The sequence below is a fragment of the Brachionichthys hirsutus genome, chromosome 15 (genome assembly GCF_040956055.1).
Source record: "Brachionichthys hirsutus isolate HB-005 chromosome 15, CSIRO-AGI_Bhir_v1, whole genome shotgun sequence".
Lineage (NCBI taxonomy): Eukaryota > Metazoa > Chordata > Actinopteri > Lophiiformes > Brachionichthyidae > Brachionichthys > Brachionichthys hirsutus.
Window position 1 is genome coordinate 11,418,535 of NC_090911.1, and position 26,482 is coordinate 11,445,016.

At 47.3% G+C, this 26,482-nt stretch overlaps 1 protein-coding gene across 1 annotated transcript; it reads left to right on the forward strand.

Annotated features, from left to right (window-relative positions):
* Window positions 1-21,157, forward strand: LOC137904417 (vertebrate ancient opsin-like). The gene is made up of 4 exons (XM_068748594.1): window positions 1-379; window positions 3,522-3,850; window positions 14,656-14,889; window positions 20,879-21,157. The coding sequence occupies exons 1-4, from the start codon at window positions 1-3 to the stop codon at window positions 21,155-21,157; spliced, it is 1,221 nt and encodes a 406-aa protein (XP_068604695.1).
* The last annotated feature ends 5,325 nt before the right edge of the window (window positions 21,158-26,482 follow it).

A 26,482-nucleotide genomic window follows, 5' to 3' on the forward strand; every position in this document is an offset into this window, starting at 1 on the left:
ATGATCGTCCCCAACGTGAGCCTCGGCGGCTGCGCAGGGGTCGCCAGCGCTCTGTGCGCCGCAGCCGCGGCCGCGGACAGGCACCCGGGGGGGGGCTCGCACCGGAGCACCCTCACCCCGACGGGGAACCTGGTCGTGGCGGTGTGCCTGGGCTTCATCGGCACTCTGGGGCTGACCAACAACCTGCTGGTTCTGGTGCTGTTCTGCCGCTACAAGATCCTGCGCTCGCCCATCAACCTGCTCCTGATGAACATTTCCGTCAGCGACCTGCTGGTGTGCGTGTTGGGCACGCCGTTCAGCTTCCTGGCGAGCGCGCACGGACGGTGGCTCATCGGGAGGGGAGGCTGCGTGTGGTACGGGTTCGCCAACTCGCTGTTTGGTGAGTAGAACGAAGAAGAACATTTGATGAGGTTTGTGTTTCGCGGATGATGGTTTTGCTACGTGCGCGCGCGCGTGTGCGCGTTACCTTCCCGGAGCTTCGGGCTTTAACCGACTGATCTTACACAGGATTCATATTTCGGGTCGATGATTTGGTTTTTTTAAATACCTATTTATTTATTTATGAATAATCAGACCCGGGTCTGACTGCCACGTGCACGCCACTGCGCGTCTTCATGGTCGCGTGAAAGTTTGACAGAAACGCCTGGAAATCCACGTAGATTTATAAGAATTGAAAACGACATGCGCAAAAAAAAAAAATCCCGACATCAGGAAACACCGTCCGCCTTAATCGATCACGCGCCTGCGACCAACGCAAACGTCTTCGTGCGTCTCTCAAGCCTTCCGTCTCTTTATTTCGGGTGTGATCAAGCTGCGGTCCGTCACGAGCGGGATCATCGGGGTCTCACTATCGGTCGATGGGAACTCAAAACAATCGATGATCGATCGATTCGAGGAGACTGAGAACGACTTTTATAAACCCGCAGGGTGAACATCCATCTGCGTGCTCATTACCTCAGGATGGATGCGCGCAGGCAGACCGAGCTGCACGTGCACGCGTGCAGGTTTGCACAAATGTCACCTGCCTCTCACGATGCTGCGGGGGGGCTGCGGGGGGCTGCGGGGTATATGGACCGGCGTTTGTCGCAGACTGGAGCCAACCCGCGGAAAATGTGTCGCGCAAAAAAAGAAACGAGGAGCGCTGATGTCGCAAATGATGTGGCACAATGACGCAAGTCAGTAAATCACGCACCTGGAAAACCGGAAATGCTGCAGGAGGGTGGGCCAATAATAATAATAAAAAAAAAGGCGTTTCATCTCCTGGCCGGTGCAAAAAGTTAGAACAAGGTGCTTTAAAGTTAAAGAAGGGAGAATATTTATTATGCTTTCAAAATAAAATAAACATGATTAAAATGAAACAGGATTAAACTGCTGAACCAAATCAAAGAAGTTAGTTCTGGACAGTATAATCACGAAAGCCTCCTTGAATGTTTGACGGTTTGTGATTGGAGTCGTCCCGTCAGACCTCGGTGCTGTGACCCGGCTGCCTCTGTTCTTGGGGTTCAGGCGAGATGGTCCCCCAGATTAGCCGTTTTACAAGATGAAAAGGAAAAAGTAGAAGCTAACAAAGTCTGAAGCTGATTTGTGCTTGTTGTCGACTTGCTGGTATGTCTGTGGTCGTGTTAGTTGGGGGGGGTCTGGATGGGCTCCTAACAAGCTTGTTGAGAACGAGGGAAAGATTCCCACTGCATGAATCAGATTTCAATCCCTGGTTTCCTTCTGCTCCATCCTCTGATCTGGGGCTTAAAGTTCCACACAGCGCAGTTAACGCCACGTCTTCTGGGACAAAGTGTCACAAAACAGAATAGAGACAAGCGGCCCTTTCTCAGCATCTGGACAAAAGTACCATCTGAACGTCCACAAGGAGCCAATTTATAACTTCTGACAGGACTTTGGGCGTCGCGAAGCTAAAACGGGAGACGGAGCGTTTGTCGACGCTAAGAAAGATGGCTGGCAGACATCGTTAGAGCCTCCGTTGGTTACGGACGACGACGTCTTCAACGGGGGGCATGGAAACAGAGTCGAGGAAGAGATTTAGGGGGGGGGGGGGGGGGGGCAGAGAAAGGAAAAGAGAAAGTCATTGTTGCTCCCTGTGCAACTTTGGCAAAGTGATTTTCTTCCATCGTCACCGAATATCTACGAAGCTCCTCCGGGTCAGCGTTGTCCAATGAAATTAGTGCTTGTCGCCGTTGGTAACAAAAGCCATCGTTAGCCCGCTGAACTTTCATCATCTTCCATCGAACGGCGGCGGAACAGGAAGGGAACGTTTTCCGACTTTATTTGACACCTGGTTTGCAACCTGCGTTCCAGCATCCTCCCGGCTGCATCCCTCTCCTCCCTTGCTGAACCTCCAGCCGGAGCAGGGATGGGTGACCAATCACCGAGGAGATCAATGCATTATGCAGGCTTAATAAAAAAAAGCACCCGACCAGAGGGACGCTAACGTGTCACGACTCAAAGCAGAACAACGGTGCTCTGCTTTTCAGGGTCAGGATGAGTGAGCTGCTAATGAGCTGGCGTAATTAAATAGTGACTTTTAAAGCCCCCCCCCCCCCCCCCCCCCAATCTTTTGTACATGGAAGCGTGGTTTGAGCCTAGTATTAGTGCTAATGATCAGCTTTGTTCATATAATTACTCAGAAATGAGCCGCTTGCTGAGAGTTTTTGGGGGTTTTGCAGCATCTCCGCGCCGAACGCAGCTTTACTCTTTTTATTCTGATGGGACAGAGAGCAGACGGAGCGGATCAGAGGACAAATCCCAGGCAGACATGAGAAATTATGAAAGTGTTATTTAGGCCTATTTGAGTTGGAGCTCAGATCAAACAGTGGCTCATATCGAAAGCTGTTTGTGTCGCGATGTTGCACGAATAGAACTAAAAGAAAGACGGAGCCGAGCGGTCCGCGCTGGGACAGAAGACAAACATCCGAGTCAAACCGACACGTACGATTACAGCAGATCAATAAAATAAAATGCCTTTACCCTGGCCCCCCCCCTCCTCCTTTACTTTACTCAGTCGGGGCAGCTTCAGCACCTCAGGGGAGACTCTGGACCAAATTCATAAAGTCTTGCACTCATACGAGTCCATGTCAGGCCTGCCTCGATTTACATAAAAACGGCCTGTCGGATCATAATGGCCTTTAAGAAGTAGCAAACAAGATGAAGAAAAAAAAAAAAGGCTGGGAGGTCGGTGGGACCTGCAGGCGCCACACATCAACTGAAATGTGAGATTATTTCTCAAAACGGTTTACTGCCATTTTTTATTACACCAAACTCGTTTTTCAAAATTGTGACCTGCCCCGTCTTTGCAGCTGCAAACCGTAAACCTCCTCCTAGACGCACTTCAATTTCAGAAGGCGGCGTGGAGCCTTACATCACGGCGACAGCGACTGTCTCGATTTGACGGCTGCATTAGATACAAGAACACCAAACCTGCACGTGCCGTGTGCAGGCTGTTTGTGCAGGCTGTTTGTTGTGCATGTGCTGCACTCATCCATCAGCGGTGCCCGTGTCCCGTCTCATAGGCATCGTGTCCCTGATCTCCTTGGCCGTCCTGTCCTACGAGCGCTACTGCACCATGGTGGTTCCCGCCGAGGCGGACTCCTCCGATTACTGGAAGGTCTTCCTGGGCATCGCCGTGTCCTGGGTTTACTCCCTCGTCTGGACCCTACCGCCACTCTTCGGCTGGAGCAGATACGGCCCGGAGGGTCCCGGGACGACCTGCTCCGTGGACTGGACTGGCCGAACGGCCAACAACACGTCTTACATCATCTGCCTGTTCGTCTTCTGCCTCATCGTGCCGTTCCTGGTGATCGTGTTCTGCTACGGGAAGCTGCTGTGCGCCATCAGACAGGTGAGGCGTTGCAGGGGTGGGGGGCCGGTGAGGAGGCGAGGCATTGCCCAAAGGGAAATAGTCCGGGTGTCCAGAAGCCACTTTTAGCATCACGTGTGGTGGGAGTTTGAGAACTACAACTACATGTCTGCATCTGATGAACACACAATGCCACACAACAGAAACGCTGCACTCTCTATGCTGATGACAGCCTCTTAAATCTCACAATTACCGTATTTTTATTGAATAAGATTGTTCCAACAACATTCTCAATATTGGAAACGCTGATTATTGATTGGACATTCTCAGCGGTCTATGCGTTGATGCAAATTTAAAATTAATTAAGTTCCGATAATGCAAAGGTAAGCGTGGCATCACTGTCTTTTAGCCAGGGTATGATTTGACATTTACAAATAATGCAAACAAACGTTCAAGCTTGCAAGATCAAAACTTTACAAACAACCGATTCAGCAGGTAGAGAAAGTTTCGCTGCGGCAAGTTTGGAAGAATAAGGCACAACTAAAAAGAAGCGGCGGCAGCGGAACTAAAACTAAATTCTCTCAACGGCGGTAGATGCTGAATATACGGATATAAATCAACCAAAAGCCGAAACTGTAAATCTGAATCCCATCATCCAAACATCACAAGAGGTAATATTCTGCCTCCGTGACGCTGGAACGATTAAGACCGGCATCCCATCAGTGTTCGATGGGCTTCCTGAAAAAATAAACTGCAGCCGAAGCCAGAAGCAATACATTTAAGTATTTAAATAATATGCTGTGCAGGTAGTAGAAATGTCTCTAATGATTGCATCCCAACAAAATGTACATCCCGCTCAGCAACATTTAATACTCCGATTCCTCAGGCACTCTTAGAATGATGAGCTGCCACATCATCGCGCAAGTTATGGTTCCGTTATTCTGCAGAAGTTAAACCCGTTCGAACGACTTCCTTTCCCAAAAGCTGTGAACCGCTGAAGAAGAACCTACGGCGGTTTAAAAAACACTTTTTGGACATTGCTTTGGAATTCATTACATCTTCAACGAGCGTCCCTTCAAACAGTTCTTTTATGGCGGAGTGAATTGTGGCTTTGAATCCTAAATGCCGGCTGTATCCCAATCCCCCCCCCCGCCAAGACCATCGGTGGTTTCACACCAAAGCCATGAAGTCGGTCTGTGGAACGGCATTTTGATGGGCCAGATAACCGATTCACCACAAGGCTTTCAGAAGAACAGCTCACACTTATCATTTCACAAGGGGGGGGGGGGGGGGGGGTAATTCTCCAGGAAAGCAGCACATCTAGAATGTTGTTTTTACCAAATTCAATTATTACACAAGAAAATGAATGAAAGAATAAAGGATCCTAATCATCTTAATCACCTCGAAACATTTAGCGTAGAGCTGATTTATCACGATAATTTTCAGCTCCTGCCGAACATCAATTTTTCTTCCTGCATTGAACACAGTTTGAGGATCGTAGAAATGGATGAGCAGGCAATGTAATTTAATACCTCCCACAGACCCCCCTCTCCCACCCCCTCTGCCTCGGCGGGTGATTATTTGATGCTGCAACTGTTTTCTTCAATCTACTGCCTGACTATTGACGGCTTTGTGTCCAGCATGCTAGAATTATGAATGAAGTGTGAGTAAACTCCATGCCACCCAAATTATAAATCCATCAAACCACAAAACATCCTATTATAGCTGCTGCATTTAAAACTCGCTCCTTTCTTTGACATAATCCTGGAAACTGGTCATTTGCACACGCGTGTATTTTATAAACGATAAATGTCTCCATGACTTCTTCAGGCCGAGACGTCCTTTCACCGCGTTACATCACAAAACCCGGCCGCTCTTAACCGCTAGTCAGAGTACACACAAGTTTACCCTTGGACTGAATTCATTATGCGACTCGTGCATCCCGGCGGATATCAGCGATACTCTCTGTAAGTGCCATGGTGCTGGAGAGAGAGGGGGGGTGGGGGGGAGCGGGGGAGATGAAGATAGAGGGGGAGTGAAAGAGGAAGAGAGATGAAAGGGCCGTGGCTGCTGGGGGCCTAATTTTGTGCCGGCCAATTTTACATGCGGTGACCTTGTACTGGTCGTCGGCTAATTTCATTTGCCACAAGCAGATTTCATTTCTGCCTCCACCTGTTCGGTAACGTCGCGACCGGCAATAAAAGCTCAAAAATAGCCGGGCAGAGCCCCAGACGGGGGTGGGGTGGGAGGGGGGCAAATTGGGAGGTGCATTATGGGCTAACAAGCTGTGCTCTCAGCTACCTTGCTGACAGGAGGCTCTAAGATTTAATCCACCCGTTTCACCTCTACTGTAGCCGGCTGCACAAAGGGCAAGGCTGATTGGCTGGGAAGTTGCCGATGCACGACGCCATCTGGTCTCCTTTCCGCCGATTTTGTCCCATAGAGAAAGTTCGACAGTTTAAGCTCAGTTGCTATGGAAACACACGCTATGGAACTAGCAGATCGGAGACGCAGTAAAGCTAAAGTTGAGCTTCAGGCTTCAAGCCACTGATTTAGCCGCATTCCATTTCAGGACAAATCGCTAGCATCGCTAAAAAAGTAGCCGCTACGTTGTGTTTAATGCAAATGATTTGTGCCGCCGCAATACACGCAGCAAATGACATGAGTATTCATCCACTCATAGAAAGAACAACTATTCTTGGTCACATTCATGCCTACAGCTATCTTAGATTAACTCACCTTCTGCTGCAGGTGCTTGGCGGTTGGAGGAACCCGGACGGAACCCGCGGAACATCTTATCTTTGTTCCACACGTCTATCTGAGACAGATAAAGATGTCTGTTTCACTGGTGGTCAATAATCCAAGTCAAAGGGCAGGAAAACAGACAGACTGCACAGGTGCAGCTAATGAGGGCGGGGCATATTAGCACAGGTGGGTGGGAAGAAAGGAAGGAGGAAGCAAATGAACTGAAAACAGAGGCCCAATCAGGGACCAGGTGGAACTTCATGTGAGAGGAAAAAGAGAGACAGGAAGTGTAAAGAAAGAACACGTTGGTATTTCAAAATAAAACAGGAAACAAGAGGCTAAACCCATAGAAGCTTATGATTAGCAAAACACGCACTGTTTTTAAATGAATGAGCGCTGCTAATCTATTTAGCACCTTCTGAGTGACTTTTAAAGCCAGCAGTGATGGAGGTATTTCCTTTTAATAGCAGCCATAAAAACATTTATGTCTCTTCAGTCGTGAAAACTGATTATCTTTCAGAAAGATTGCCGTAATTTCTTCGAGGACTTGGAACTGTTCCCCAAAGTGGAAGCTCCTAATCTGGGTTTCATCCACATTTAATGCTGATGGAATAAGATAAACGTTAGGCATCATTCAAATCGAGCATATTTTGCATCAAATATGCGTCTCTTGACTCCCATTCCATTTGAATCCAAGAGAAACGGACTCTGACTGGCAGAATTCACCAGTCAGAGTCATGCTCAGTGGGAACGGTGGAAATCGTATCTCTCTGCTCCCGTCCTGGGTTCTCCCTGCGCTGACCCAGTAAACCAGAACCCAGTTGGAGAATCTGAATGCGAGGCGGCCTCTCATTTGGCGTCTACAAGCCTCTGCAGCTATCTGTCTGTGTAGTCTCAGCGATTCACCGGGTGACCGGGACGCGTCCGTTCACGCTGATGCGTTCATCAGAACTCTGCCAGGCTTTCGCCATCGGTCGGCTGCCTGGTGTTCAGACGGCGTGTTCCCACCCCGACACCGTCCCATCTGTGTTTCTCTGAAGGATTATAAATCTAACGCACCTCTAGAGGGTTCAGTATCGGAAATGGGGCAGCAGCCGCAGATATATTATCGCTTTGATTGGCTTCTTCTTGACCTATTTTTTTTTTTTAATGTTCACTCCTGCTGAAGAAAAAGATATTAACCTCTGAAAAGGAGGACGCTTTCACTGGTGTCTGCTGGTTTGCTACCATTGAGCCTAACTGGGTTGATTTGTGACGTAGGAGAAACCATCACCTGAATTAGATGAACACAGAGACGGCTATAGGGTTTCTAGCAATGTTCTATTTTCTCTATATTCTCTTAGAATCTCGAAACCCGTGTTTAGTTGATTAGCCGCTGCAGAAACACGGCAGTGCAACAACACGTGATTACACGCAGAAATCTAAAATTGCCATTTCTAAACCTTGATCCAACAGAAAGGACTTTAAAAAAAAAAAAAAACTAGAATCTACCGATGTTGACAATCTCACGTAACCCCGAGGCTGAAAAGAAATGTGCCTCTTTACATCTGCAGTGTTGCACCTTCGCTAAGATAAAATATTCATGCACATTTTCTTCTTTGTTCCCGCTGATGTATTAAAGCAGAGCCACGCCGGGAACACCGATAATATTCCTAGTGATGGTGTTTAAAGCCTTGCTGAGGGGAAACCTCCAGGTGAAGGAGGTGCGCGCTGCCGCTGGAGGCAGTTCCGGGACAAACTGATTGATGAACTGTTGGACTCCAGCTGCGGGGCGGTGCCGCGGGATTGGTCAGGCAGCTTTACCTCGCGTAGCTTCCCAGTGTAAATGTGGAATGTGTGCTAATGATTAATATCAGAACATGTTGAGAAATGTTAATAACAATGAAGTTAAGTTGCTGTGCCTCCTGCGTAAATGGCACAGGCGCCCTTATTATTAGTCCCACATGAAAGTGACGTGGTTGACCGGCTCTGCATTTGTTCCGTCATTGCTGATAATCTTATGTGACGCTGCAATATTTGTTTTCATTCCGAGTTGCTAAAGTCCCGCATTGATGATGGGAGCGTTGAGCCGCAGAGTCATTCCTGCACATCCCAGATATTCCTGCTATGTTAGAACCGTTCTGTGGCCTTGATCTAGTCCCCCTGTATTCCAGGACATCCCGGCCTCCTGAATTGTTTTTCTCCCTCTCAAGCTAGGGTTGCTTTAGAGCTCTAGGACAATGGATCTTCAGACAATACCAAAAGCAATCTAATGGCGAACACGAGGCAGTTCCACCTAGATCGTACAATGCCACCTCCCCCCCAGGGCCGTTACTTCAAATGGAAATGAATGCCCCTGCACTTCACCTAAGCAGACCCACGCCGATGCACGAGCTGCACAATGCCGCATTCACTTTCTCCCCGCAGCTTTTCAGAGCCTCGTCCTCAATTTGATTCCCAATTCCTGCCTTTACAGGCTGTTTGTGTGCGGCCGGCAAAACTTATTACCCAGAGCCGCATTGAATTTCTTGCCTCACGCCGCATTCGATGAAAGTCACAATCACGCTTCTTTTTGTGCGTGACCTCGCAGACGCAACGGTGAGGGGGGGGCAGGAGATCGAGATGGCTCTTTTAATACGAGGACGTTCCCAGATTTTCATGCTTCCAAGTTTTTCTGCAGCCTCCAAAGTTCCATCAGCATCAGAGCTATGTGTCACTTCAAGAGAAGCCCCCCACCCCCCACTGCGACCCACCAAAGTGTGGAACCTAAGAGGAGCGATGTCACTCGTAATATTTTTAAACAGGGTTGTGCATCTTGCAACTGTGCAACTTCATCCAGGCAGGGCAGGGGGCGACGATGACGGAGGGCGAAGACGCAGCTTTGATATCACGGTGTGGTTCCAGTCGTTGCTGCCGGGGGGGGGGTCAGGCAGTGCAGAAGGATGTTCCAAATTAACGCCAAGGAGATTCTGCTTTTCAAGGCGCCCCGCTTTTAGTCCCTTTAGTGTCGTTCTGGTGAAGCCCCGTCTCTCAGTCGCCGGGGTCGGGCGCGTTTCAGAAGCTTGTGTTTCATACGAGTTCAGAAAAAAGGAAGCTGTCAGGCAGGAGGACTTTCTGAGAGAGTGAAGTTCAGACTTTTCCTTTTTATTAAATGAACTTTAACAGAGTTGCTCTCGATGATCGTGCATCTTTTTGTTCCTCGCCTCCCAATCTTCATCACGTTCGACAGTCGTATGATGCGTTTTCTTCTCAAAGTCAAATGCAGCTGACGTACGGACTTTTAAAAAGGGGGGGTTGGGGGGTTTCATTGGAGGTCTGGAGGTGATAAGAAGTCAGAGCTTAGACGGAGCTCCATCATTGGACCAGAGAGCAGAGGAAGACTTGCGTCATGACCCGACTTCTCCTCACACAGCAAGAAATGCTTTAAAATCTCGCCATCTTTTTTGACTGGCTGGTTGAGGCGGCGGCTTTTGTCCGTCGCAACGCTGGTCGAGTCGAAAGCCTCGTCTGCTGATTCCAAGGCCTCGCTAGAACCAGTCTCACAGTCTGGCAGGGCAGCAGTTGGCGAACCCGCAGGAGACACGCCCGCCACCGGCCTCCAGGGTCTGAGGTGATTTTCAGTGGCAGCCGTCCCCGTAATCCTGTTAGCCAACCGGTGTATGAACCGATCATGTGGATTAATCCGGAATGCTCAACACGCGCCAACGCGGTTTGTGTGCAGGTGTCGTTGGCGAGGAGGAGGAGCGGACAAGTCGCCGGTCTAATTTCTCCTGTTATCTTTGTGCAGCTCCGTGAAGCACTTTTTGGCGATACAATTACAGATAATTAAAAATAATGAATGCAGCTACAGTTGCTCTGGAACCAATACGGAGTGATAAGACAGGAGGTGGGAATAGCCAGGAAATGGGAGGTGCTTGATAACGTGTGAAGGGGAGGGGGGAAAGGAGGCGATCGAGGAACATCTCGGATCGAAAACACCGGAAATACACCCGAGGGGATCCTGCAGCGTGGAGAGGATTCTTTACTTGTATTATGCTCGAATAGTTCTTATCGGAGCAGCTCCTGAAATATAAACCCGGGTAGAATCGTGCTCCGTTGAAGCCGCGATCACGATCGTTCTCCAAACGCCAGAAACGTCGGACGCGGCTTCAACCAGCGGCATCGAAGCTTTTAGCGACGGCAACACGGAGCCGAATGCTCATCTTCTGTCATTAGATCTGTCATTAAGGAAGAATGCCCTAATCTCCTAATCCATCTCGTCAGACCTATTTGACTGGAAGTATAAAAGGAGGAGCATCAAATTAGCGCTGAGGGGGTTATTTGAGATTGAGGTGTGTCAGAGAGCTGATTGATCCAGCTGTCTTTTGGAAATTTAAATTGATAATCTGACTAATTTGGGGCATAAATTCTTTTGATATTTGAGATTCTTTTATGATATTTGCCGCTGCAGATTAGTGGATTTTATTCTTGGTTATCGTCAGCGTCATTAAAAGCGTTTTCTTCATTTTCTTCTCTCTTTGATGGGTTTTCTGGTACTTTTAGTGGATTCTCCAGTTCTGGTAACAACTCAGTTCTAGCAAATTCAATCCAACGTGATCTTTTGATATTATTTTCTACTATTCGCTCGAACTCACGGAAACACCATCAAAATTTAAATATGTGACAATTTAATTTCTTTTTCAACTGTCATAAATCAATAAACCCTGACCAGGCTTCCAAATGCATCAGAACCTGGCCTGTGAACTATTCCCCTGACCCGCTCCCTCGGCTGGGGGGGTAACTCCGCCGTGCTTTTACCCCGTCTTTTCATCACTGTTGACAAGACAATAACAATCCCGTTTGAAGTCTGGACTCGAGGTACTCGTCGAGGAATTGCATCGGTTGTTCACACGAAGTCGGTCGCGTCTGATCTTTTCATCGACCAGGACTCGATGCTCGGCTCTTTGCTCAAACTTTAATCATCCCGTCTTTGCCGCCGCAACACCCGGAGCAGACAGCTGCTGAAATATTCTCTTAAACCCAAAGTCATTCATCATGAATTCCTGCCTATGTATGGCTAATTCCCTCGACGAGCTCTCAAGGAGTCGCAGCCCGAAACGTCCCGCCTGTCCAAAGCTCCGCGGACAACCCGGCGTTGAATGCCTCCATCCGCCAGAGAGAGGAAAAAAAGGCACAAAGAAGAAAACCACGCTTCGTTATTCGGGCGGGGGGCGCACCGCACAGCCTCATATGTGTTTAGAGCGTTAAATGCTAATCAGGCAATAATTCAGTTTCATGCTTTTGAACTCACTTGACATTGTGGCGGCGGCGTGTGTGCGTTCTTGTCTATCCACCGCCTGTAGGCCATTAATATTCAGTCCATCTTCCAGCCATGACTTGTTGAGTCTGCTGGGTTTATTAGCCGGGTCTTTGGACCGGTGCCGTCGTTTTATCGGCCAGAGGGTTTTTAATGATCGCGGTTGTGTGTTCTTTTTTAGATCAAAACACCGGCTGGCGGGGCAGTTTCCCGCGTCGCTTTCATGTCTCAACCGTTTGATTAGGTCGAGTCGGACCCTCAACTTGTCCAGTTGTTTATTCCGAGCCCGACCAAGCAACCGTCCGCTTGGTCGGGTGGGGTCTCGTTCCATCCGAGGAGGCTCTGGGAGGGTTTGTTTGTGGAGTGAACCGCAGGATTTCTGCTCATTGAAGCAAGAATTTAATCTGATGGATGAGGAAATCTATTTCACAAAGTAGAGGCAGAGGAAGAAGTCTCCAGATGAAGAGTCCTCGAAATGATGAACGTTAAATCTTTCTTATTGGCTGCTCCATTGATGCATGAATGTTTGGATACTTCAGCAACTGTTTATTTATTTGTTTATTTGCTTACTGTTAAAAGTGTGTTCATTTTATCATAAAAATATATTTAAAATCTAATTTAACATCGAAACAAACAGACAAAACAAACATATTAAACTTCATCCTGTTCTATTTTTATTGATTTGATCATAAACATCAGTTTATAAATATGCAAACAGACAACAAACAAACAAACAAACACTTGCCAAACCTCATTTACTGTTTAATAATTAGCTCACATAGGCGACATCTTAGCATTGTCAAAGTTTAATACCATTTCATCTAAAGTGCCTTCAGGTTTCTGATGCTCCATGCTAAATGTCCCCAGTACCGCGTGTGAGGACTCACAACCAGACACACAATCAGACACACAATCAGACACACGTGTGCTGACTCTGCAATTTGAATTGTGCGACGGGGAAAAGGGAACGCGCTTGCAGGAACGCACCATGAAAGCGCGGATCCATCGAATGTCCGAGCACAAGGTTTTTTAACGCTGCCATGTTGGTTCAAAAGTTTCAACACTGCAGCGAACGGCCAAACGGTCCGTCTGTAACTGACAGACCTGTCGGGGACTCAAAGGACGCAACGCTCCATCTGTCACTGCAGAGGAAAATTAGTCTCCGGATATGCCATTTAGCCATCGGACGCTCGGAAGTTTTTCCTTGACAAACTGCTTCCCACCCGTCTTATCCACGGCCCGACTCGATTCCAAGATGAAAGGATGCCGAGGGAGGAAACATTTAGCTTTCCTGTTCGCTGTGTCCTCAGTGTAACACAATTCGGCAGCAAACGCTCCTTAACACGAGGCTCCTTCTCAACCCTGCAACGCTTTACTCCGACAAAACGCCACAGACGCGCACAAAACATTAATATTAACGACAGTGCTGTTTAGCATATGAAACACTTTCTCTATGTGCAAAGTCAATTAGCGCGTTAGCTCCTGTCACCAAACAGTTTCTGCTCGCTTCAGTCCCATTTCCTCTCCTTGTCTCTAATCTGCCACTTTATTAAAAAATAATCGCGTTCAGATTGGAGAAATGAGTTCAAGCTGAAAATGACTGGCAGGTGACCTTTTCACTTAAAATGTTTTTTTTTCCAGGAGTACTAGCTTCGATAGCACTAAAGCTACGCTCTGGTGTTTTGGTTTGACTGTGTAGAAGGTACGAGAGAAGACGGGGAAGCGCTAAAATCCGGTCCAAAGTCAGCCAACAAGGAATTCTGGTTTGTGGGGGGAAATCTGAACAACAAAGTAAAGAAGAGATGAAACCATACCTGGAAAAGAGAGAGGCCATGACAGACAAGAGAGAAGTCCTGGATGAGAGGACTGACAGGACTCAGAGTCGGGTTGCAGCCACATTAAAGATTCTGTTCTCTCCAGGATTTCAGTCTGACATTCAGTGTCACGCCAGGAAAGGTTTTTTTGAGCAAGTGATGTAGTCGAACTCCTGATGCACGGGGAGCTGGGGATGCGGCCACGCCCGCTTAAGCTAGGCAACAAGCCGTGGAGCAAACACCAACGGTACAACAGTCCCTCCAAACCTTTATGTCGGCCTGGGCTGAAGGAGGCGCGATAGAGCCGGAACGGGGGCGCGTAATCAAAGCGACAATGGCGAAATGCTACGAGGCGCTCGCTCGCTGAGGGCGGCAGCAGGCTGCGGAGGAATTGCAAATGTGGCTTGTTATCTGCTGAAGGTGCCTCTTTATAAAAACCTGGAAATCAGCAGCACTGATAAACAGAGTGCTGACATAGAGGCACGAATCCGCCAGCGCCACGGCTGTCACCGGAAACGCCAACGACAGCTTAGCCCCGGCAGGAGCAGGGAGATAGGCCGCGGCGTGGTAGCCCAGAGGCTAATTACGGGATGTTAATTAAGGTTAAGGATTGTTTACCGCTACAAAAATACTGTTGTTTGTTTAGATGCTCTGGAATTGAGGGTATTTACTGTTATAAAACAAAAGCAGTGATTTGTTTTTTTTACATTTGCTGTTAACGAGAGGGGAAACGCTGCGCCGCGGCGCTGTGGCTGGTTAATGAATGCTAATGGCTCATTTAAAACGGGGCCGTTAAGCAGACGCACAGCATTATTGTGTGGATGCGACGCAAAAACAATGCTCCGGGTGACGCGACACAGACAGTCCAGCCATTACGCTTTCTCATTAGGACCATCCTTAGAACGCCCTGCTCCGCCTCCTCACCTATCCCACCCGTCTACTTCCTGTACTCGCCTTCTGCTCAGCGAGGCCGGATTTCCTCAGCCACCTCTTCCTTCCTGTGCCGGCTCCAGGTCGGCGGGATCAACGTGACGACGAGCAGGAGGCGCGAGCAGCGTGTGCTCTTCATGGTGGTGATCATGGTCGTCTGCTACCTGCTGTGCTGGCTGCCCTACGGCATCATGGCTCTGCTGGCCAGCTTCGGCCCGCCGGGGCTCATCACGCCCGAGGCGAGCATCATCCCGTCGGTCCTGGCCAAGACGAGCACGGTCATCAACCCGGTCATCTACGTCTTCATGAATAAACAGGTGAGGGAGGGGCCTCTCTGTTATTACCACAGCATTATCGTTGGCGCTGTCCTGTCAGACGCTGCAGCGGCGTCTTCTTGACGCGGAATAATCTAAATAGTGTATTTGCGTGTGGACGATAAACGGCGAGGCGATTTGTCCACATTTGAATCTGTCACTGGTTTAAGGAGAGCCTCTCCAGCCTTATGAGAAAAGATAAGGTTGAATAAGATAATAGAAGGAATGAGATAAATAACCCCTGAGGAAGGGCGCGGCGTCACCGCCGCCGTCCTCGGGTGCTCCGTCTCAGGCAGAGTTTAACAAATCTAATCTGTGCTTTGATTTCCCAATGGGTCATGTGATCCAAACCAGTTCCTGGTTTAACACGGTGATTTTAAACGTCAGGCTGGAGTCTTTGGGGGTTTTCTGCTCCGACCATCTTTTCGTTTCCTGGGAGGAGCAGATTAAAACAAACGTCTCCTGAAACTTTCTCCAGGAAATAATCTCACACAAGAACCGGAAGACAAATGATGGCGTCATACAGTTCATCTTTTTTTAAATCAAAGAAGATACCAAGAAAATAAAGGACATTTAGAGAGCATTAGCCGATGAAGCTAAGCTAACCTACATTACCATCTGACTAACTCATCCATAAAGATGATTAGCAAATAATCGCACAAGTTATTCACTTATAGTTGTGCTCATTTCTGATTGGTGCATCAGAAAAGTAAAAGCAGCTCGTTCTATAAGCCCCGCCCACCAACTGGAGAACAAAAAGGAAATTAATCTGCCACTCCCACCATTCCGGCTAGTTTTTAGCTTCATCTTCCCAAAATATTAAAATGTTTATGTAGAAAATACGTTTTCTTATCTTCTATAAGTTTGAAAGAAGGAAAACGAGAAAAAAAAGTTCCCTTTGGGTCTCGACGGGCCGGAAAGACGGAGAACAGGATGAAAGCCAAAAGGCTGTCGGGGTTGAGAAGTCCGGTCCGACGCCAGACACGTTTCATCTGTCATTCTTTGTGCCTTTTGTCGCCGACATGTGAAGACCCACAAACGACTGGCTGGTACACAAAGCCTTTGTGTTGACATAGTGACGGCGGGCCATGAAAGCGGCGCCACATTTACCATGCAGCTCGCGCTCGTTTGTCTCATCCGAGTCGGTCCACAGCCGAGACCTTTGATTTAGTCATCTCAGGCTCAGCCTCGGAAAACTTTAGGGTCCGGAAGAACGCTGGACGAGGATCTCGGGTTCTGTTTTTGGAAAATCTGAGTATCTCTTGCAAGAAAAGGTCTTTTGGCGACTTGGACTCTCAGATACACGGTTCACACCGAGACGAGACGCATTTGTCCTCCAAATGACGAAGCTTCGTCCTCAAAGACCTTCGTCGACTCTTTCTGTTTAAGTTAAGTTTAGGAAAGCTCCTAAAGCCCGACTCAGGTTGGCGATGCAACCCGTCTCACGCCTCCTTCCTGCCGGAGCTCCCGCCGCTGCTGACCGATCCTACAGGAGTATTCCATCTACCCAGTGATGATGAGAGAGAGCGGGACCACAAATTTCCTGTATGTCTTTTTCAGTCTTCAATTCCTCCCAGCCCGTTACTATGGAAACTGTGAGTTGAGGCGAGTTGAAGACTAAAAATGCTGTACAGATACAAGTAACAGCCGGCGTGCGTTTGTCCCATCGCCGCCTGACCGCGCTCAGGAGGCGGACAACGTGAGCCTGCAAGGACGGACTCAGGGATTGTGGGTAAGTTTGTGCCGAATCGTCTCTTTTTCGTGTGAATAACTGGTGGTTTGGGATCCCTGGTGCAAAAGCAGAAACTTAAAGGGCATGAAGGCGTAAAAAGCATTATTGTTTAGCCATAAACGACTTGTTTATGACAACTAGTCATCGTTCTGGGGTCATATCTACGATAAACTAGAGAGACGCCCAGGTGTGGAGATGCTACCCGAGGTCAGACGGGTCAAACACAAGACGTTCCTGTGGGAGATGAGGATTTTAATGTCATGTGAGATGGTGAATAAAACATTTCAAGCAACCTGCGTTGCAGCGATTTCAACCAGAAGTATCTTTTCCTGGAACGAACCAAGTAAAAAATATAAATAAATTCTGTGTAGCTGCTGCTGCCTCTAAAAATTCTGTTTCATGACATGAGAGATTGAAAACATGTTCTAAACCCAAAATGGCTTTTCATCAGGTTTGAGGGTATTAAACCCAAGACGAGGAGTCAATATTGATTTGCAATGGTGTTCTTTTTCTGATGCAACAAAATATAAATTACTCTGTGAAGCTAAAAAAAAAAAAAAAAAATCAGCAGCTGGAACATTAAAGCCGTGCTATAGAATGAAAGAAAGCCGAGCACCTCTATGGAAGGTCAAGATAGGAAATAATTACCATCATAGTTGGGAAGCGATGCCAAAATGATTTGCCTCAACTGCACCGCATTGATCGCCACTGGGCGCTTCGAACGGGACTCTGGGTGTTGTCGCTGCGCCCCGTTGGAGGGAGAAACCGATCGGTTGCATCGCATAACGTCAATAGGAAATTAGATGTGGGAGGAAACACTGACTCTGAGGCTTTGGAACTTTCAGCCACTGATTAGTGGGCACGGTGTAAAGACGCCTTTCGCCAAAATTGAGAAGGTGCAGGGAAAGCTCGAGAGACTATTTCGGTTCTGTTCTCATGTTCCTGTGTGGAAGTCATTATTTTCCTGGCCGGAAACACTCGCATCTTTTAATTTGTGCATTGCTTCCCGGCTTCTCCAGGATGCGCAGCGTTCAGGAGTTCATTGGATCAAATTAAATCACGCGCCTGCCGCTGCCACGGACGCGCTTCATTTAGATCAGGGACACTGATTTAGGGGTAAGGTGTTGAAGTGTTGCAACACAATGCGACGCGTCTTAGATGTTAAGGCCACAGAGAACTCAATTAGGAGAGCTCGATTTATTCATTTTTGCAGGAAGCTCTGCGGCGAATATTAAAACGCTTTATCAAACGGGAACGCTCGGGACAGTCCGCCTGTGTGCAATCGCTCCGTTGATTTTCCTTCCTGTCAAAAAATGCACGGAGGTCTTGTCTGAGACGATGCCTGACATCTGACCTTCTTGTTGCCCAGATCGTAGACAGGACCCGGTCTGATTTGGCCCGTCCACTCTCTCTCCGAAATACTAATATCTCCCCATCATGCTTTATTTATCTGCCCCTCATTGCCTTCGCTGTTTCTCTTGACCTTAGCCTTCCTGCTTCTGTGTTTTGAGCTAACTTCATCCTCAGCTCTCGCCTGTTGCTTCCATCCTCCTCTCCTCCATCATCCGATCCTCTTCGGCAGATTGTTTGACAGCTGAGGGGAGCAGGGAGCGTTCATCAACGCCACAGAGCGGCCCCGATTGGCTCTTTCCTTTACATCCGCTCGCTAGCCTTCCCTTTTAGATGACCTATAGGCTCTGGGCTCACTGGTGAAGGGAGCTGGTTATGTCCTGAGGCATTCTCCCCTCCCCTCTCCCTCTCTCTCTCCCTTTGTGTTTTCACAATTGTGAGTATTTGACAGACAGACGAGATGCGGGACACGTTAAATGTCAAATCAAAACCTGCAGTTGTTATTTAAAGGATGTGGCTGACACTGATCTATGTTTGTTTCTTTCCTGATTCCGCGTCCGATGAAAAGCCCAAAACCGACCGCGTATTTGACTTTAAAATCGATAAGCCTCGGTTGTTTCCTTCCACCTGCCGGATGGAGTGCAGGGCTCACATTCGGATGGCGAGACGTGTCGACATCCCGCCTTGATCCGCACACCAGCGGAGTCCGAAATGAAAAAGTAACTCTGGTACGGCCGTCTGACACACCGCCAGTAAATATCATCAACAGTATGTGCTGACGGGGTTGGGGCGTCCACGGGGACTTAATGGTTCACTCCACAGCTACAGCTAGAAAAGCTGTCGGAGAGCGCAGACCTCCGCCAACAAACCTTTAGCCACTGGATTCACAATGAAATCATTATTAGTTCAGAAGGTATTCACTGAAAGCACACTTTCAGTCATTTTTTTTCCATCATCTTTTGTTTCTTCTAGTGATTAAATATTTTTGGCAGGAAAAGGATGCCGACAGATATTTTCATCTCTCCAGAAGTACCAGAATAATGTATAATCTGTTCGTCTCAGAAAATACGTTTCGCACTCCGGCTGAACCAATCGGACACTTTCCGAGTGGTGTGAACTCACCTTTGTTCCCCTCGGAGTCCTGCCGGGCTCCGGCGTGAAAGTCACCTTGCAATAAGAGCATTCCCACCAGTCCCTCAGCAAAACGCCGCAATCTCATGTCCATGCAAAGAACGACACGCAGAGGGCATATCTCCACAAAAAAAAAAAAAACGCATTCTCACTTCCTGCTGGAGTCTATTTATAATGAAGTCGATGTGATAAATATTTACTCATAGTACTTTCGACTTTATCCCCAGTCTTCGAAAGAGTTTCGTCATTTGTTGCACTCCTGAGAAAATGTAGTAGACTATAAGTATACATGAGGCTCAGAAAGTATACTAAGTTCACTACGTTTACTTAGGAGCGGCATCTCAAGAGTCGACGCGCACCGGAGCCAAAGACGACAATTTGCCTGCCCGTGTCGGGAACGTCTCTTGGATGTGGTTGGAAATTCCCCGGAATCTAAAGTGTAGCCAAACACCCCGAATGCATTGTTATGCATTTTCAACCTGCAGCTGTGGCCCTCAATTATTTACAATCATCCCATCTGTCCGTCAGACCATGTCCAGACTTTGAGACGGGCAACACGGGAGTTCTGTTATACGGAGAGAGGTCAGTGTGCAACGACGACCTGCACGGAATACCACGCGGAGAACTCGGCATCCATTCCTGCGCCGTATAATCGGTCGATTTATTATTTATCGCGCGCTGACAGATGGCGTGGACATTGCAATGCGTTTTCTCCGTATGTTGGAGACATCCTGTCCTTTCTGTCCAGCGATATCTCAGAATCCAGAGACGTACTCCTCGCTGGAACAATGTCAACACATTAGGAAAATGTGTTTTTGGAAATGGCTTGTTTTGCTCCTAAATGTTTCGCAGCAGATCTTCACACGGAAGAGTGTTTATCATGCGGTAATCAAATGCCACTTGATAATTAGGTCATTATTAAATCGCTTGCGCCGCTCTACTGAATTTATGACAATGCTATTCTCCTTGCTTATCGAGAGCCAACGATGGCTCGTTTTAGCCTCAGGCAGCTAACGGGGGGGGGGCTTTCGTCTTTTAGGCTGAGATTTGCGAGGAAAGCGTGCCGCGATTAACTGAGAAAAGGAATCGCCCAGAAACCGTGAAAATGTGGGCATCTCATCAGAGAAGGCATCGAGGATGTTTCCAACTTAAAGGTGTATGAGGTACAAATGGAAGTATCTGAGAACTTTGCAGCTGAATAAGTTTATCACGAAACCTCGACACGATCGCTGCGTTCTACCCCAACGCGGTTGTTTATCTCACGTCCCATCAAAGGTCGTCTCCCGTTCTCAGCCTCTTTCCCTCTCACCCTCGACTTCAGACTCCGATAATGGTTTGCGCTCGTTACCGAGGACGCAATTAGTGTATTATTTCATTTACTATGGAAACTTTACAAATTATTGTGTCCCTGTGCGTATTGTTCCACATGAAAAGGCAGATGGAATAATTTAGAAATGACCATGTAGCAGCCCGCTGTTGGGCCCAATGGAGGGCAGGGAGACAAGAGGTCTTATTAGTCATAATTATTTATAATTCGCCTGAAGGTTCGCTGAAGAGAGCGAGAGAGATGTATAAATTATGAGGCAAATTAACTTTCCATTGGTAGAGAAGCATGTTTGGCCCAATTAAGCTCAAAAGTGTTCTGGATCTAACATTTCCGTCCGTGTTTGTGTATTCAGACGAACCTTAGCTACGTATTCCTGCGGCACTCATCCCGCGTCGAGCTCCGTGTCTGGTTGTCGTGTTATTTAGCACCTTTTTGACGTGTCCTCTCCCCAGTTTTACAGATGTTTCCAAGCCCTGCTGCGCTGTGAGACTCCTCGACGAGGTTCCAGCTTAAGGAGCTCCTCCAAGGTCGCCGCCAAGGTCGTGAGGGGGCCGGCGGGCAGCAGCCCCCGGCGCACCAACGACTGCCTATTTATGGTAGCCTCTCTGGGTCAACCGGCCGACAGCATTCCCCAACTGGACCCGTCCTTTGAAGCCACAAATGACATCACCAGAGGCCCGTCTTCAGATATCAACAAACCTGTCGTGCTTGTGGCCCACTTTGATGGCTGACGATTGCCAGTAGCCATGAGAGCTCCTGGCGTACCCAACTAGGAAGTCATGAATAATGAAGTTGGTTTACCTGAGGTTGGGAGAGCAGCATCCAGCCAGTCCAGATGGATTCACCTGAGGCAGGTACGCCGGTTCCGTCCCGGCCGGTGGACACGGTGGACAAAGCGTGGACTGCTTCCAGAACACATGGGCAGAAATGAGAGGCAATAAACTGGTGAAAAGCTGCGCTTTATTTTGCGCAATATCCAATGACTGGGATTTACGCTCGTAAAATGTCAAGAAGATGTATTTTGGTACTTATTACGTTTTTCCCAGTATAGACATTAAAAACACAAAATGCTCTGGGAATGACTCCAGCATATCTCTCGGTTTAACTGAGCACAAGTCATCTAAATCTACGTTTCTTCAATTAAATGTTTGGTTTGAGGTACTGCATGCTAGCGGCATTGGCATTTTTGGCAGGAAGTAAATGAAGGAGCTGCATGGAGGAGTAGAAACTGTGCATGCACGCCGCTGCAGAAATATTCAGATTATTTTCATGTTGTTTTTTAGCTGTGAAATCAACACAGAAATTATCTTAACAGAGGAAATGAATATCTTTTAGAGAGCGAGTACCTGCTCTGTGTGGATTGTTTGCCATTAGCCTTTCTGCATCTTGTTAAATTTTGTAAATATCTTATTTGTCACCTCTTTTATTTCATGGAAGGATAATTGCGTTTTCTGAGAGCAATGCCTCGGTGCCGTATCGTCAGTGAACGTCTGTTAGCTACATGCGATGTGGTATTTTATCTCTTTAAAAGCATTATTTCTAAATCACTAACTGTCTTCAGGCTCTTGTACACATTTATGGACATTAGTTTATACCAAAGCTAAAGAAAAGATAATAGTTTTCAGGGGTAGTCTACAGTTCAATAAAGTTTTTAATAAAAAAAAAAAGTTTGAATTATTGTTCCTTTAAAAGTGAGATGGTGAAAATGAATGCTAGAAATATGTAAAGGATGCTGTGGGATGAATTATGCAGCATGTGCTACAAATGAGAGCTCCAGGAACATAACCAAAGTGATGAAGAGGAGGACCAATGCTTTGGATTTTCTAACAAGAAGAAGCTTTTGCGTGATTTTATTGACATAAACCTGCTTTTATAGGCAGGATGTTGTTGTTTTGCCTCTTCATCCTCAGAATAATAGCAAGAATAGCACTTCCTCAGGGTTCGCGTACAAAAGAAGTCAGCGATGAATCTTTTAAAATCGACAAATGAGGAGAGATTCCACCAGTCAGAGCCGAAATCAGCTTTTCTATCGCAGATGTGTGTTCGCGCTGGCTGTTGTTGTCGTTTTTCCCCTCAGGGACAAATTATTGGGAAGGAAAAAACAAATCTGTGTGATAAATCTGTCAGTATTGTTTTTGCAAAACGCCATTATTATCAATGAGAGGACAAAATTGGCGAAGACAGAGCATGGCTTGGTAGCTGGTAAATAGAAACATGGTGAAAATAGATACATTCCCAAAATGATTTCCCCTCTGGGATTCTAATTAAAAGCCAAATGGTCTCCAGACAGAGTTTATTAGAGGCTCCCTGAGGGCGAGACTAACGAAGTTAGCAGCTTTAACGTGATTCCACATCGACTGTCCAAGGACAAAATTCAATTACACTCCAGCAAAGTCACAAGGTATCGGCTCTTCCTGCCGGTGGATCCTCGGGTCAGCCGCAGCGTTAAGCCGGTTCACACTCGCAGTCGGGTTGAAGGGAGGGGGGCCCCCGTTTGTCCGAGACAGTTGGAGAAATGTTCCAAAGCCGAGAAGACTTCTTTTTTATCTTCAGTTTCTTGTCTGAATCCGTTAACGCAGCTCATGAAGACACATTTCTGGCCGTCGGCGGTCGGATCATCGCCGAGGTTGTTTTTTTTTTTTTTCTACCTGGCATAAAACTCTAGATGTATTGACTCTCCACTGTATTTTAATGCCTGTGGGTTTCTAATGCAGAGCAGCCAAGAGGGCTTTCCTGTGATTTAGACCTAGTCTGAAAGATGTGGGAGATTCGTAGCTTTATTTATAAGTTCACGCTGACGGTAAATGTTTAAACATCTACGTTTAGATCTCCAGCTGAATGTCTTTGGAGGGCGTCATGCATGCGGTAAAGCAGCCATCCTGATAAATAGGCTCCATCAGAGCCGCCTGAAATATTCATCTCAGCCTAAAGTTCTGTTTCATCTGGACGGTTTCCTCGCGTCATTAATGAAAATGAATTTGTTAGAAGCGGATTTATGAATTCCCTAAGCTGCGAGGGAAATTCAGCATAAGTCCTTCCACTGGATTGGAGTAGAATTAAACACATATATTCAGCCCGTCTTAATGCAGATGTGTTCTGTCCCAGCTGCCTGAAAGCAAACCTGTCACCTGGCTCTGTGGGCTATCAGTGAACATTTAAAGAACTGCACGGCAGCCCATAATAACCACTGATCTTAAATTGGTAGAGGGGAATTAAGGTTGAACCAACCTGCTCTCCGCACTGATTGTAAATCTCTCTCGGGATTCGCTGCCCCTTCCGGGGTGCGCTTCAAATTGTTCTTGTGTAAGCTGCCGGTAGGAGGATGCTGCTTAATAGAGAATGAAGCTGAACGCTAGGAACACTCTTCTTTTCAGGTGTCACATCTGGATACGATCCAGGAGAGATCCTGTAAAGCAAATCTTTACAGAACCCCTTGAGGCCCCTCCAGTGGAGGCAGTGGCCGTTATCAATTACTACATTGCGACACCTTTCATCTGCCAGACTTGCATATTTAGCTACATTCGTTGGCAGTCACTTCCTTTGCAGCCTCTGGAGCACAGCGACTGAGCGAAGGGCAAACGTCCCATTTGTTATTTTCCCAGGCCAACAGGACCGACGACTGAAACGACAGCTCGAGGACTGTATCGCTGGATAATGAAAATGCACATGCAGAACAATTGCCCTCATTAGGGTAGAGCCCGTTAGAGAAGGAACGTCATCAGATGTGCAGCTGAATGGCAAAAACAAACTTGATTTGAAGTGTGCAGCCAGGTGCGTCCCCGGTTCTGCCTCAAAGGTCCCGGATTTGTTTTTGTCACAAGCTTTTAGCCACTTAATTTAAGGTCCGACACTCATCTGCTCCTTTTCTCACACTCTCAGATATACATCATTAAAACAGCAAAGCAAATATTCTGTCAAATATTGTGCAAATGATTCATTTTTGTTAGCTTTTGTGCTAAGCATTCACGTTAGCCTTACACCTTTCGTCATTCAAATTAACAACATGTTACTCATATGATCCAAAAATACCAGCGCGATCCCCTCTGATGTTTCGCTTTCTAAAAGACGATGCAGCGTTTGCGTCATCTTCCGTTTCCATCATGAATGTTTTCGGCCTGGCGTTGTCACAATTAATGACGGCGAGCGACTTTGAAACCTCAGGTGACGGCTCGGCCCAAAGGAGATTCTTTAGTACGCTAAAATATTTACTCGTTGGGACTTTCTCTGCCAAGCCTGCCCTCGGCTGCGAGCGCTCCTCGTGATGAATCGCGGCAGGAAATGCTGGGAGGTGTCGGAATCCAAATTTAATAGAAGAGGTTTGCTGGTTTTATGGTTTTAGCGGCTGGGAGCTGAAGTCAGGTCAGCGATGTTAACATATCAGCAGTGCAGCGAAAAAAATGCGTCCATCATTCACACAGCCATATTTGTTTTTGCCAATATTCTTCCATCTTTTGACAAGACCGAAATATACGAGAATGGCCCACATCTAAACGTCCACAAAGCTCCAGCCCGATCGTTGACTGGGAGCCCATTTCCCCCCTAATCTTTGCCGTTATGAAAAATCTAATCAAGAATATTCTCCAGATCACACAGATAGTACTCCTCTTCCTTTCACATGACTTCAGGCGCTTGTATAGAAATAACTCCACATATTTCATTTATAGGTATTCATATTTACCTCCGTTTCTCTGTGTTTCTTAACTATTTCCCATAATAGTCCCTTATTTTGCAGATTCCATTGTGTTTAGTTGCTTAGTTCCAAGACATGCGCGACAGCAGTGAAGTGTGCAGTAGGAGTTTAGTGTAGAGGTGGGATTCCACCAGGGATCAGCTCTGAGCCCATTTTTGTTTGCCATGCTGATGGATAGACTAACAGATGGGGTGAGACAGGAAGCCCCTTGGACTAAGATGTTTGCAGATGACATTGTGATCTGCAGGGAGCAGGTAGAGGAGAATTTAGAGAAGTGGAGGTCTGCTCTAGAAAAGAGCGACCAGGTGGGATGGCATTAGAAATGAGGCAATAAGAGGGACAGTTAGACAGTTTTGGAGACAAGGTCAGAGAGACCAGACTTCGATGGTTTGGACATGTCCAGAGAAGAGACGGGGACTATAAAGGACAGTGTGAAGTGGAGATGAAAGGACAGCAGTTCATAGTCCAGTGGTTTTCTTAATGTGCAGTTCTTTGTGGTTTTTTGTCCAGAGTTCTACACCCTTCCAGGTTAAGACTGTTTCAAACGCATCAGAAGTGATTTCCTTCCATTTGCTGTTCCCTCTTATCTGCCGAAGTCTATCTTAATGTCTGTCTTTCACCATTTCATTTTTCTTAGTGGCATTTTCCGGCACATCTCTTCTCCACTAAGAGATTATATTTCTTTCTTTCTTTTTTCACATTTCCATAGCTCCTGGAAACTACCTGAGCCATTCTCGGAAACTGCTGATCGGGTCTTAGTTCCTCTCCAGAGGCGCCTTTTCAAACGGTCACATGAACTTCCCCACATGGCCCAAAGCTTTTTACATTCGAGCCTTTCGGAAGCTCCCTGCTGTGTGTCAGAGCTCCTTCCTGGAGGCCATGAGCCACTATAATGTTTCCTTCTGTAATCCAATCTGTTCTCTGTTCATCCATCACTGTCTGGTGAAGCGGGACAGAAATAGACACAAAGAACAGTCGGGACTGCAGGGGAAATAAACCCCCCCCCCCCCCCCTGACATCCATTCTGACATCCATTCACGACTTTAACGTTTCAGGAAAATGGGCGGGATCCATCACACTACCTATTTGCCTCTGGTAGGTGTTACAGAACAATGTAAACAAAACGTCAACAACAAACAGCAAACATCTACACATTTCCAATCACACAGTATTTCTTATTGATTTGTCCCTCGGAGGGCAATTTGGTTTACAGCAGTTACACGTTCTACAACGGTAGTCTGCTGCTGGTCGCAGCATGCGCATGCGCCCAGGCAATGTGGGTGAAGTGTCTTGCCTAAGGACACGACGACAGTGTACACATGTGCCCGAGCCCGGAATCGAACCGCCAACCTCTCGATCACAGGAC

Coding starts and splice junctions, on each gene's coding strand:
- LOC137904417 (XM_068748594.1), top strand. CDS start 1: ATGATCGTCCCCAACGTGAGCCTCGGCGGCTGCGCAGGGGTCGCCAGC. Junction 380..3,521: donor GTTCGCCAACTCGCTGTTTG/GTGAGTAGAACG, acceptor CCCGTCTCATAG/GCATCGTGTCCCTGATCTCC. Junction 14,890..20,878: donor ACGTCTTCATGAATAAACAG/GTGAGGGAGGGG, acceptor TCCTCTCCCCAG/TTTTACAGATGTTTCCAAGC.